This window comes from Cnephaeus nilssonii (assembly GCF_951640355.1).
Source record: "Cnephaeus nilssonii genome assembly, chromosome: 2".
NCBI lineage: Eukaryota > Metazoa > Chordata > Mammalia > Chiroptera > Vespertilionidae > Cnephaeus > Cnephaeus nilssonii.
Window position 1 is genome coordinate 49,949,726 of NC_137073.1, and position 14,146 is coordinate 49,963,871.

The 14,146-nt window shown below is 43.5% G+C and overlaps 1 protein-coding gene across 1 annotated transcript in view; it reads left to right on the top strand.

The window, feature by feature from the left end:
- EPB41L4A (erythrocyte membrane protein band 4.1 like 4A) overlaps positions 1 to 14,146 on the top strand; it is a 216,400-nt gene that overhangs the window by 157,706 nt on the left and 44,548 nt on the right. Inside the window, exon 12 of the mRNA XM_079790305.1 lies at positions 1,734 to 1,855. Coding sequence (XP_079646431.1) covers positions 1,734 to 1,855 — 122 coding nt within the window. The remainder of the gene's footprint in view (positions 1 to 1,733; positions 1,856 to 14,146) is intronic.

A 14,146-nucleotide genomic window follows, 5' to 3' on the forward strand; every position in this document is an offset into this window, starting at 1 on the left:
ACCATAGTTTTATTAATCTTGTGATATGATTTTATCATGTCTCCGTTATTCCTGAGAGAAAACCCATGTGGAAAAATTGAATAATTAAGTAAGATCTCATTATAAAATGTCTCAGTGGTCCACATGATGGGTTATATTTTTAGGGCAAATATTTTTTCTTCTATGCAATAAAGTACACAGTACCCAAGTCTTATAGCAGAGAAAGTCTGTTGGAAGTAGGTCTTATCTTCACACTCCATACTATCTATAATAATAAAAGCATAATATGCTAATTAGACTAGACATCCTTCAGACGACCTTCTGGATGAAGCTGGGGCTGTGAGGGAAGCCCGGGCCCCGGGTGCCAGAGGGAAGCCGGTGCCGGCTGCTGGGGGAAGGAAGGCCTACTCTTGCATGAATTTCGTGCATTGAGCCTCTAGTTTGTAATAATGTGATTTTGCTCTCTATAGGGATTTTTGTTTTTAGCTTTTCAGGAGAGAGATATTGTGTTAGTGACTTTCTGTACTACCTTTTAAACAAATAGTTAAATTTCAAGTGAAAAACAACAACAACCTGTCACAGTTTGCTTCCCTCTCTACCCCAGTTCTCATGAAGTATTGAACACTCATACACACATAGATGGACCCTGGCATCTTCATTCATGGTAGCTCTTATCAAGTTGTGTCCCCAATTAGCCTGATGATAAGCCTCTTGTTATGGTTGTTTTAAGCATTAAAAAAAAATTAATAAAGGTGGATGAGGTAGTGGGGAGGGAAAACTTTCACAGAAGTATGTAAGAGGTAAATTTTGCTTTATAAGTCTCATTTGGGAGAGATTCACCGATATTTGTTCTGTAAATGTAGGATGAGTAGGATTTGGGGCCATTAAAAGGCTTTCTGACTCTTCTTGAGGTGAATTAAACTAGATAAATAGGAATGCATTTTTCCTTGTCCCTAATGATATTTTCCTTGTACCTAAGTGAAATTTTCACCTAAAATATTTAGATGAAAGCCAGGGTCATTCATTGGCTCAAATTCAGCAGCTGTGGGATGAATTTTCAGTAGGATGAATGTTCACTGAAATCCAGCGAATGAATTTACACATTTCCCAGAGATTAGTCCATCCCCAGAGAAAGCTCACCCTCCTGAATCCTCACAGCACTTTAGGAAAGCAGCACTGTGCGTGGGGTTTCAGGCCTGTTTTAAATCTTCCTGGGCACCTGATCTAGTGCCGGTGAGGCGAGCATAATAAAAGGTTGATTGTGCCATGGCAGGGTGGAGAGTAGACCACACAGTGGTCCCGAGGGGATGCTGTACAACTTGCCATGTGAGTCTAACATGGGGTGATGCTGATTCATATAGAGTCATTGCCCTTATGTAATTCAGCCCAACGTAATTTCTTCATCATTTAGTTGTGCAGTTGGAAGGCGATCAGAATTCTCTTACTCCTAGCCCATCATTTTGTTAAATCTAAACCTTAGTCCTCGTTTAATAACCTCCCCCACCCCCGTTTCCTGTTTCTTCTCCTGAAACACATTCCTTCTATCTAACCTAAATGTTTCCTATTGGAATTTAATACTACTTCCTTGGTTAATATTGCAGTGTGACTCAGTTGGGAACCCATGTATGCTTACAGCTCCTGTGAGTGTGTGTTTTTTCTTCTTTCCATACTTTGCAGATATTCTGAAGGAGCCATTGTTTAATTTTGTGACTGTGTGGTTCTACTTGTGTTAATCAAAATGTTGCATTTTCAAGTGGCAGGACAGCATTGCAAATGAGTCGAGATCTTTCTATTCAACTTCCCCGGCCAGATCAGAATGTGGCAAGAAGCCGAAGCAAGACGTATCCTAAGAGAATAGCACAGACACAGCCAGCTGGTAAGTCATTGATGTAAACATGCATTTCCTTTTAGGCTGGTGGTGTAAGATATGCTCAGGTGGTGACTATAGCCCAATAGTTCTTTTATTGTTAATACTGGAATTTTTAATTTGACCCTGAAAATATCTAAGCAGTTAGAAATTATTAATAAGTAGACAAGTAGTCAAGTAGTCAACTTGAGTCACCATCGCCTGTCTAATGACTATACTTTCTTTCGAAGAGATTAAAGTCTCAACTGAGTAATTTTTTGGTTGGGTGTATCTGAGATTGGAATTGAAGCAAACTTTTAGAAAAAGTCTTTTTATATACATATGCAATTTATACAGAATTCGGTAGGTTTGTTGTTATTGTTGGTTTTTATTGTGAAAAATAATATACATATAGAAAATGTATAAAATATACATATTTATGCACATACACACAAAAAATTAACATAGCTTCAAGCCATGAAGTCCCTCCTATTTGTCTGTTCACATCTTTACCATCCCCTTTCTTTCCCATCTGACTTTGTGATAATTATTTCCTTACTGTTTGTTAGAATTTTACTACTTATGTAGGTTTCTCTGAGCAAACTAACTTATTTTGTCTATTTTTAACATTAGATGAATGAATCATGGTCTCTTTTTTTGTCTTGCTTCTTTCTGTAAATTTATGTGTAGTATATACTAAATGTATTCATTTTTAGTGCTGCGAGTATTCTATTTATGCCAATTTTGTTTATCCATTCTATTGATGGACATTTGGATTACTAATATTATTTGTTTTTAATGTAGACTACTTTAATGAAAGCACCTAATCAATCAGTTTTAATCCATGTTTGGTGTTCAGAGCTCATAGCATTTTACTGACTTTGGTTGTGGCTTGTTTATAGATCACCCTTCTCTGACACTCCACAGACTTAGACCCAGAGTATGTGCCCATTTTGCAGAGCAGGGAGACATGGCTCAGCTGCTAGATAGGGGTGGGGCTGGGATGAAAACCCAGGTCTCCTGGATCATTTTGCTGTATAGCATTGTGTGAAGTGAATGGCATCTTTTTAAATGTTTTTATTGATTTCAGAGAGGAGGGGAGAGGGAGAGGGAGATAGAAACGTCAATGATAAGAGAGAATCATTGATTAGCTACCTCCTGCATGCCCCCCACTGGGCATCGAGCCCACAACCCACAACCCAGGCATGTGCCTTGATTGGGAATTGAACCGTGACCTCCTCATTCATAGGTTGACGCTCAACTCCTGAGGAACACCGGTTGGGCAAGTCAATGGAATTTTTGCTAACAGTAATTAACCTCTGAACATTGCATGGCAATTAACATAGCATCCGTCCTCCATTGTTTCATTTAACTCTCGTGCCAGGGATATGAAGAAAGTGTTTGAATTTTCTCCACTGCTGTTGGTTGTGAGAATGTCACATGACTCATTGTTTCTAAAGCCAAATTAAATCTGATTGTAGGTCCCTTCCTTGCATTAGGATGGGAGGAAATGAAATTCTTTCTGATGGGTCTACAGTGGCAAAAATTAGACATGATTTAATTTTGCAACAGATTACCTTGCCACATAAGTATTATCATTATCCCCACTTGGGTGATGAGCAAACTGCGATTTAAAAAGGTAATTTGGCCGAAATTACTTAATAGGTGCGTAGCTTAGGACAAAAATTATAACCTTAATATTTAATGTCTTTATCTTCATCTTTTGTATTTAATTTTGTATACGAGCAGCCTTAAATCCCGTTTAGATCAAGTCCAGTGTGGTATAATCAGTAAGCAAACTTTAAAATCTTGTGCTATTTCTGAAACGCCATGCCTCATGAAATTATTCTGAGACCCACTGAGAATATAAAAAACATTCCTTGCTTTAAATCAACATTTCATTCCTCTTGAGATGCAGGAAGCATTGCACATGCTTTTTTATAAACCTGTGCAGGTTGCTTCTTCTCTTCTCGTATGTTCTTATAGAAATATCTGCCAATGTAACCCTCCCTTCCTCCTTCCTTCCTTCCTTCCTTCCTTCCTTCCTTCCTTCCTTCCTTCCTTCCTTCCTTCCTTCCTTCCTTCCTTCCTTCCTTCCTTCTCGTTTTCTTGCCTGCTTTCTTGCTTGCTTTCTTGCTCGCTCTTTTTGGAAGCCCAAATTCTAGAAGCTGATTAATTTAGGGACAAGGGGTTTGGGTTTTCTCATGGCTTATGCAGATCCAGTGAAATGCAGTTTTCACAGAGCAGCCTGGGACTGTATTGAGCCCTCACATCTACCTTCCACCTCAAGTCCCACCGCCATGTGTCCTATTAACCACACTCCCTCTTTGGTAGGGAATAAGAACGTGGCTAACACATGGCCCAGGTCCTCTAGGACAGCCTCTCAGCATCAGGCAGATCTTTTAAAACTGGAACACATGTATGCTTTGATTATTATAAAAACACATTCTTGCTTTGGAAAATTTGGGAAACTTGGAACCTTCCCATCTATAAAGGAAAAAAATGTTATATTCAATTCCATTCTCCTGGTACAAACACTATATTATATAGCCTCTAGTCATTTGTATATCTTTTCTGCAAAAATTATATAGTAATATTTTACAACTTACTTTTCTTATCTAATATATTATGGATATGTTCTAATAAGTTTTTTAATGTTCTTATACAGCCCCATTTTAAGAGCTGTATATTTTCTCCTGCATAGATGTATAATGGCCTTGACATAATTTATTCAGCCAATCTTTAGTTCTTGGATATTGAGGCTATTTTAAATTTAGGAGACTATAAATGTAACTAAAGTGAATGTTCTTGTAGTAATATCTTTAAGCATCCATGCTAATTTATTATATATTAGAGGCCCGGTGCATGAAATTGGTGCACAGGTGCGGTCCCTAGGCCTGGCCGGCGATTGAAGCACGAGGGTCTGGCATGGAAGGGCAGGTCCCAGCTGACCTCTGGGCCTGAGGTACCACCTGGACTGCGGGCCCCTGTGCACCCCTCTCCGCCTGAGTCATGGTGCCCAAGTCCCCCTACGGAGATGTGGTGAGCACAGCCACACGCCACAGGCCGGAGTGCAGCATGGGCCTCTGGGCTGCCCAGGCCTCGTAGACCGGCTCCTGCACGAACCCATGGGGAGCCCGACCGGCCCCTCCGGTCCCAGTGGCTGTGGCTCGGCTCACCCCGAAGAGGCCACACGGGTGCGGGGCAGGCTCCTTAAACAATGGTGTATTGTCATCTTTAAAAGAGGATTAAATAATGCTGTGTTTTAAAACTAAGACTTTTCTGTACATATATTTCACTTTGAATTGAATTACTTCCAGCCTAACTTTGCAGGCCTGTGTTCCGCAAAACTGTGATGTGTTTTGGGGACCCAGAGAGAACCTTCCCTTGACACTGTGTGATTGTCTGGGTGGGGATGGATCACTTAGCAGATGTCAATGATGCAGTGTTATGGTTGCTGTCACGTATATATGAAGGATGTTGTGAAGGATGGATTAATGTTATTCTGTCTCTTTAAATGTCACATTTTCTCTTTCCTCTAATTCACATGTACTCTGCTTTGAGCCTCATTTGAATCCAGCTGGCAGAGACCCAATCTCAGCCATCTCCTACTCCTCAGGTCATGGTTGGGTTCTAACTTGGAGCAGAATATCTGAAGGGGGCCTTCTTGTCTTCAACTATGTCAGTCACTACTGTGCTCCTTGTCCCAGCCCACCAGGCCCCATGAGGGTGGGCAGTTCTGTGTGAAGCTGGGACACTGGGGGGCGGGGGAAGGAAAGGGTTCTTTGGTGAGCCTCCTCAGCTTAGGCTTGTCAACCAGTGGTTGTTGGTGCCAACTCAGTGCTTACAGGAATCCCCAATTTGGGGTGCGGTGAAGAAGGAAACTGCAAACAGCTCAATTATGATACAGCACGGCTGTGGAATAGCTCAGTAGTGTTATAGCTCAGTTATGAAACAGCTTGGCTGTGAAACAGCACATCTCTGAGGTGGCTCTCGCTCTGCCCTGCTCTGCCTGCCCTGCTCTGCCTGCTCTGTTTGGGTCCAGTAAGATACCTTTGGTGTTTCAGCTCCAGCCTGGGAAATGCAGTCTCTAGTCTTCAGTGAAAAGGGAAAGTGCCTTTTCCAAGCCAGAGGGAAATTGACTTAAATAGAGAAACCTCTGGCCCCTGACTGGTTTGTACTCATGCAAATGAGGACTCCAAATCCTCGCAAAATGTCCTGATCGGTCAGAAAGGAGCCGCTCTGATTGATCAGTGATGGTACTGATAGGGACCGAGCTGTGCAGCTCTAATTGGACGGGGCGGGGGTAGGTAGGTGGGGGAGCCTCAGTCCTAATGGTTGAAATACAACTCCAGGAACTCCTTTACAAGGGCTGACTCAGATGGCAGGAACACAGTACAGATGGCAGTTCAGCGCAGGCTTCTCCCTGAAGTGCGGTTCGCGTGAGAGACGCATGTGTAGAAAAGGCTGCTGGGCTCTGTTTTTAAAATCTGAGCCCAGTTAACCACCCAAAGTCCTTCTTAGTAGGTATCTTCTTTCTCAGGGTCCACACCTATTAACCAGAAATACCTGTTGTGTGACCAAAGACCAGTTGTAGCAGAGCAGTTGTCTCAGTGAAGGTGAAATTGGAAAGGGAATTTGACTTAAGACAAAATAAAACAAAACAGAAGAACCTATAAAGTTGTAGGTCTAGTAAATCAATCATTAGCTATTTATATTGGAATATTATCTAAAGCAAATGAATGATGTTTAGGATTAAGCCTGCCTAGAGAGACCTTGCTCCCAGTCCCCCTGTAAGACTTTCCTGTGGAAGGAAGGAGGGGGGATGAGAGGGTGAAATGCTGTGAGGGATTGGCCTGCGGGTCATTAGGTCACTGTAGCCCTAAGGCCTCTGTCCCCTTCCCCACCCTGTAGACAGCCCCTCCTTCCCTGTCCGTTCATCCTTTCACACTGTGTAAGCTTTAGAGCAGCCCCCTATTCCTGGGACTCATTCATGGGTAGCTGAGCAGGAAAGAAACAATAGCTTTCTCCTTTTTAATTTTGACAATTAAAAAAGTAGAAAGAAGATTTCAAGACATAGAAAAAGTTTCTTTATTAGATTGTACTGTATTTGGTGAACAAGGAGTTATGGTTTAAATAGAAGATAGATTTCTTTTAACTGTAATAAGTCTAGCTGTTAATTTGCATAGATTGCATTCTGCTGTTATTCTCTCTAAAATAAAATTTTAGAACTACAGTTTCAGGAGTTATTGGAATACATTCTCACCTCTCATTTAACATTTAGTATAATAAAAAGCCAATTGTGCTAGAAAGGAGACTTTTGCATTTTGTTAGTTTATATCATTAATTTCTAGTGCATGACTTGTAACTCTAGAGGACATTCTTTTCTTTCTTCTGAAGTGAAAGAAACTCAGTCAGACTTGATGACTGCTCTCCTTAACCTGCCGCTCAGTTCTCTGCAAATTAAAAAACCCTTTGTTTCACCTCTCAATCAGGAATGCCCTGGTATTGTGTTTAGAATCCGCCAAGGTTAGACCTTGGCACCACTATGAGGAAGTACATTCCAGAACCCAGATCCCTGCACCCAGCCGAGGAGTTCAGCACCAGGGCAGGCGGCCAGAGAATTCTTGCAAATCTAAATGGCTTCTTCTTCTTCTTCTTCTTCTTTTTTTTTAAACATAAATTCTTTATTAAAAAAGAGGATATGGTAGCCTTGGCCTGGTAGCTCAGTTGGTTAGAGCATCGTCCCTATACGCCAAGGTTGCGAGTTCAATCTCCAGTCAGGGCACATACAACAAGCAACCAATGTATGCATAAATAAGTGGAACAACAAATTGATCCTCCCAACCCTCACCCTCACCCTTAAAGCAATCAATAAAATTAGCCCTGGCCAGTGTGGCTCGGTTGGTTGAGCATAGTCCCATGCACCAAAAGTTTACCAGTTCCATTCCAGTCAGGGCACATGCCTGGTTTGCAGGCTCAATCCCTAGTAGGGGGCATGCAGGAGGCAGCCAATCCATGTTTCTTTCTCTCTCTTGTTCCAGGATATAGGGCACAGGCATTTGTACAAACGCCGTACCATTCACACACGGAGACATCAACCCCTTTAGCAGTCAATGCCTTCTCACAGGGGTGGAAGTCCAGGTAGTTCTGCCAACAGTTCCTGGTCTTGTTCTGGTTGGGGAAGCAGCTGTCAAAAGGAGCAGTCCGGTGGTTCTTGATTTTACTCTTGATGTCTTCTGCCATGTTGCTGATTCCTAAAGACGCCCCTGAAGGCGTTCGCAGCTCAATGTGACCCTCAGCGAAGAGACTCCTCCATCTCTAAATGGCTTTTTAGGAGTTTGGGGGAAAGCCCGAGGTGAGATGAGATGGCAGGAAAGAAAGTGCATCTTTGTACAGCCCTTTCTCCGACAAGGTCTGGCAACTCATGTGGGTTCTTGTCAGAGGAGAGTCTCTGATATAAGGGAGCAGTTAGGACATAATATTTGGCTATAGTTCATAATTAGGTGTAAGAAAAGTAATGGGTGAAGCTGTTTGCCATGGATAAGCAATGATATGCTTATGTGACGCAGCATTTTAAGTTCTTAACCCTTTGCACTCGCTTGCTTTTTCTCGATTCCTGCTACCAATGCTAACCGTGTCGAGTCACACTCGACATCCGAGTGCAAAAGGTTAAAATATCACACCGGTGAATAGTTGTCTTCAGACAACGGAAAGGCAAAGTCGGGAGACGTTTTGGCATTCTCACTTGGAATATGTGGCAGGTGCTGAAACACAATGCCTGAGGGGTTGTGAGAATGACTCCCGATGAGGATGGTTGGTGCTTGTCTGCAAGCAGACAGCTCTGCTCAGGCCAAGCCCTCTGTTTCTGTGCAGGCCATGGACCTGGTGTCCTCAGACCTTCCAGCGTTTTAAGGGAAGCAAGGATTTGGGTATTTATGTAAACTGACCAGAATTTTAAGTATGGGCAGTGAACTTCCTTTTAAAGAAAGTCTCTGTGCTAAACTGAACGTTCCTGAGGGCCGGATCTGGCTCGAGGACTGCCTCTGCAGTGCGAACGCTGTTCCACGTGCCCTGGGCGTCACTGCGGGTTCTCCCACACGCTCTGCCAGCATTTCCAAATCCGATTCAACACTGCATGGCTCCCCAGCACGGGCACTTTGTGGTTAGTAGGTCAGTTGCCCAACTCCAGGGGATGATGGTGCCACACAGCTCTGGACCCTGTAGGCAGTGATTCACATGTGGGTAGCTGACCCTCTGGGTGACCTGGGGTGGGTGCAGCCAAAAGCAGGAGAGACAGAAATGCTTTGATGTAGTGAAGTTTTACTTGATGTAGTGTAAGCTCTGGGCTGCTGAGAAATGATAATGTCAAGAAAGTAATAATCATATTGAGCACCACTTCTCATTGGTACCTTGCGGTATGTGTGATGTCAGCAGAAGCTCACCTTGGCTCGTGGCAATTAGAAATATATTTTTAAACATGTTTTTAAGGCAGACAAAAGGCAAGCTACGTGGGAAGAGACTGGCATGTCAGATCAACACAGTGTGCTCTGGTGAGCTACCTGTGATAAATCCCGGTTCAGCCTAGAGTCCATGTCCTAACTGTGGATTATGAAGTCACTTAACCAGCCTAAGCCTCCATTTTTACATCTGTCAAATGAGGATATGATCCCTGCTCACGGTAGATGTCATGAGAATAGTGTCTGAAATGGGCAGAGTATGGTGCTGACCACATGCAGAGGCTTGGGACACTTTAGTTTCCTTCTCCTCAACCAAGAGGAAGCCAGCCTTCTTTTTACACACTGTAGGCCAGTCTCTGAGGCCACCTGTCAGTCTTGGAATTATATTTACCATATAGTATCAACCTCACATGCAAAGGATAATACGATATATGGAGGCGATATGACCTTTAGAGAGCTGTGGGTGGAGAGAGTCATTCAAGTACAGAGATTGGGGCATAACAAGAAAAATGAGTACCCCTGCTTCATTTTAGAAGATTCAGTATAAGCAAGATATGAGGGAAGTGAACAAGTCATAGTACCCTCTGTATCTATGCTCTGCTGGCAGATCTCTGAGCCCCAAGGGCAGCTGCTGGCAGGTGATTTTAGCAGCCCAGAGGGTGACTACTTCTCAGGGTAGCCTTTAGTCCACTGTTTTCTCTGATTTCCACACATCACCCACTCCCTCACTCCGCCATGCTCATGCTCACTTCTCTTTAGTCCCATGGGGCTAGCCTGTGGCTGTGAAGGGGAAACAACGAACTCCTCACAGGGCGTTCATAATAATGATGCGATTGCGTGATAGTTTAAAGCTCACATAGTTAGTCATTCCTTCTTCCAGGTGAGGTGGTTTGCCCTGTCGGAAGTAATTAGCTGCTGGGTCTGCATTTTTCGTGTGAAGCAGACAATGGAAACAGAAGACAAAGGCAGGGCAGAGCTGAAAGGGCTTGGAGAGGGGAAGCAGAGTTGTTGAATGGAGGAGTCAACAGAAACTAGGGCTCCAGGTCAGGGATTTCACAAGTTAAATCCTAACCTCACTTCTCCAGCGTGAGCAGACCTGTGGCTGTGTTTGTCGCCACAAAGATGGCAAACTACCCAAACATTTGAATTTGTGTCAGTCTGACTCTACGGTCCCACAATGTCTGCCCTGCAAGGCCAGGTCCCCTGAGGAGCTCCACAGGGGGAAGAACGTGGATAACTAACAGTTACTGAGCATCACTGCGTGCCTGGCGCTGCACTAGGCACCCCACAGATAGTATCTCACTCACTTCTGTGGAAGATGCCGTGCCTCTCAATGTGCAGGAGAAAAGACAAGAGGCTGGCACTTGTCCAGGGCCCCAGAGCTGGAATTTGAACTCAGATCAATCAGAGTGCACAATGTCAACAAGAAGAAATACCGTGATAAATCTGTATGTGTGGTATGGAATGATTTTCAGTATAGAGTATAAGCAAGGAACAAAAAGTGTAGCAGCATGTAATACACTCCCGTTATATAAGAAGACAAAAGTCTGAAATGGGAGGGTATGCATACGTATATAATCTACTGAGATGTGCAAATCTGTGATTCTACTTTCTCTTCACCCTGACTGTAAGGATTCCAGCTGAGGAGTCTCAGATTGCCTCTGGGCGGATTATATAAGCCTTTGCATGTGGCATAGTGCGAGGAAAACAATAGTCGTACCTGATTTGAGTAGACATAATTTTGGAAAGCTTTTATTTTGCTTTTTTTTAAAAAAAAAAATCATTACTTCAGAAGTCTTATAGACTTGTAAAAAATATCTTCCCAGATTACAAAATGCATTTTTGTCATTGGAAATATACAATATTTTTGCATACAAAAGTAAAGCAGGTGCTTTAAAACTCAAGTTCAAGTGACACTCTTATTGACACATTGAATGAAATTAACTGCGACAACCAGGTGCATCTGGGTTTTTTCCTCTTTGGTTAAATTCATAGTCAGTCATTGTGCTGTCTTGCTGGGAACGGATAAAAAGAGGCCTTTCAGGTTGGTTTTGTGGGTCTATGTCTTTGCCTTTGACTTCTGTGCCACAATAACTGTAGAACCTGGTGAGTTTGAGTAACTTTTGGAATTGGCTCCACCCTGCCTTTGTGGTGTCAGTTCATGGTTCTGCCATAAAATCAAGGTCCTGCCTTGATTTTACTAACCATTTAGGCAAATTTCCCTGCCTTCTCACCCCTCTTTTTTCTTTATAGACAGGGGTTTGAGGATTTGCCCATCACCTGTTGCAGCTTCTCTTTTGAGATAGATCTCTGAGGCAGATGGCATCTGAGGATTCCATACCTGTCATATTCAGGATTCATGGTGGTAATTCCTCTGCCAGCATTTCCTTCAGACATTGAGAAATTTGGGATTAATTTCTGTGGTTCTGCCTTCCTTACTTATTGGTATCATTGTGAAAACTCGAGTTCCTGGGGTTCAGGGTTGGTAGGTGTAGGGAGAGGAGGTGAAACAAGGAAGAGAGGAGGGAATTACTTTCATTGTGGAGTAGGTACCCTGGGTTGGCACTTTGAACAGTGCACTATGCTGATCTTGGGACCAGGGGTCCTATAGAGGTGACAGGACAGCCCTCTGTAACAGTGGCCTTGCCTCCTCCCTCCTCTCCTGGCATGAGAGTTTAGAACAAATGAGGAGAACACCCAGAGAAGCTGGAATTGGAGCCCAGAGGATGAGCCCCTCAGTTGGGGAGAGCTGTGCCTTTTAGGGATGCTATTACAAGAATACTTCTTGCTGTTGTAAGAAGCTGGTTTGCAAAGAATAGACTCACTGCAACAAATACTAAAGGACCATGCAGCACTGAGAGGAGGATGGGGGAGAAGACCCAGGTAGCTATGCCTTCTAGTCAGATCCTACTGTGTCTTTAAGATGAATCCCTAAGTTAAGCTGCTTTCCTTGCACCTAAACAGTGAATCCTTTTGGGAAGCCCATGAGGAAGGTAGATGGTATTCTCATTTCACTCCTAAGGAAACTGAAGCTCGGTAACATTAAATACTTATTCAAGGTTATACAGCTAGTAAGAACAGCGTCAGGGTTCAAACCCAGGTCTTCAGAAGAAACATGTTTGGAAAGCAAATGGGAGATAAAAAGGTGAAAGACTGCCCTAGCCGGTTTGGCTCTTTGGATAGAGTGTCAGCCTGTGGACTGAAGGGTCCCAGATTCGATTCCGCTCAAGGGCACTTGCCCGGGTTGTGGGCTTGATCCCCAGTAGGGGGTCATGCAGGAGGCAGCCGACCAATGATTCTCTCTCATCATTGATGTTTCTATCTCTCTCTCCCTTCCTCTCTGAAATCAATAAAAATATATATTTTAAAAGAAAAGGTGAAAGGCCTAGAATTATTTGAAAATACCCATCCTCTGGTTTTCTCATTATTGTGAGATTTGTTTACTCTGCTAGATCTGCTTGTTTCTGCAGGTATGCTTGAGCAGACAGTTCGTTCTGCTCCTTTACGGAAGAGCAACAGTATTAATTGCAAAGAGCCTTAGGTGCAGCACAGCAGGTGTATGTTTGTTCAAGGATGCTTTCCTTCGTCGACACTCTTCTCTTCTGCCTTAAAGAGGATGTTTATTTTCATCCTGAAAAAGACTTATTAATTGTGGCAACTCTGGTTAGATTTTCCTCTAAGAAGTTAATGTTTCCACTCTTCCTAGGAGTGTGTAGCATTCCATGCATAGCTACCGAAATTAGAAAAGCAAGCAAGGCTGAAGACCTATTGTATATCGAGTAAACTATCATAGTTTTAGTGAGTTGCCTGGAGTGTCACTTTTTCTCCCCCTTTCCTTCTCATTCAACAAAAATTTATTGAATGCCTCTTTCGCTTAAGACCTGTGACATTGTGATTTATAATAAGAAATCTGTGTTTGGTCTTAATCCCGGGTACCTGACACAAAGCTACTAAAACCCTTGGAATTTCCTTGATAAGAGCTGTGAAGGTGAAAGGAGTGACTTTTGTTATTCATGACAAAATCCTTTTAACCACAAAGGAGGTTATGTTGATTGGTGACTTTTGGAAAGCCTGAAGGATGGGAGTGGCTGCCAGGGGACGAACTGTGTGATCAGGGAGGGGGAACTTTCAGTGCCACCCATGATTTCCAGGAAGGGGGGAGGGGCAGGAGGCTGAATCAAGTACCAATGGCTGGGGATTTAATCAACTTCTGTACTGAAGCCTCCATAAAACCAGAAAGGACAGGGCTCTGGGGAGTGGTGAGCACGTGACGATGCAGGAGGAGTGGTGCCCCCAGAGCTGAAGCTGTGCCCCGTCCTGTGGACCTTGCCCTGTGCATCTCTGCCGTCCGACTGTTCCTCAGTGATATCCTGTAATAAACCAGCCATCTAGGATGTAAACTGTCTTCCTGCGTTCTGTGAGCTGCTCTAGCAAATTAATCGAACTTGGGGAGGGGGACAGGGGAACCTCTGACTTATAGCCAGTTGGCCAGAAGCATAGATAACGCCCTGGACTTTCCATCGGTGTCTGAAGTGGGGACAGTCTTATGGAGGGTTTGGGGGAGTGCAAAGAGTACTACCAGGATAGGGTATGAGCATTTACTCAACTCTCTTCCTTCACACTGAGTCCTCATATCACAGGAAGAAAAACTCGGTGTCCAACTGATTTGCCACACCTCCTGATCCCAGCCAACCGTTCACAAATGGGTGTTTTCGTCGGGCCTAAGAGGGCTGGAAGGAAAGATGCATGTTCCTCTGCTGTTATCACATCTGGCATCCCCTCCAGCATACACAGGTGTAGACAGGCTACACGTTTTTCAGATAGTAGAACCCTTTCATTCTACGCTGAGGGTCTTAAGGGA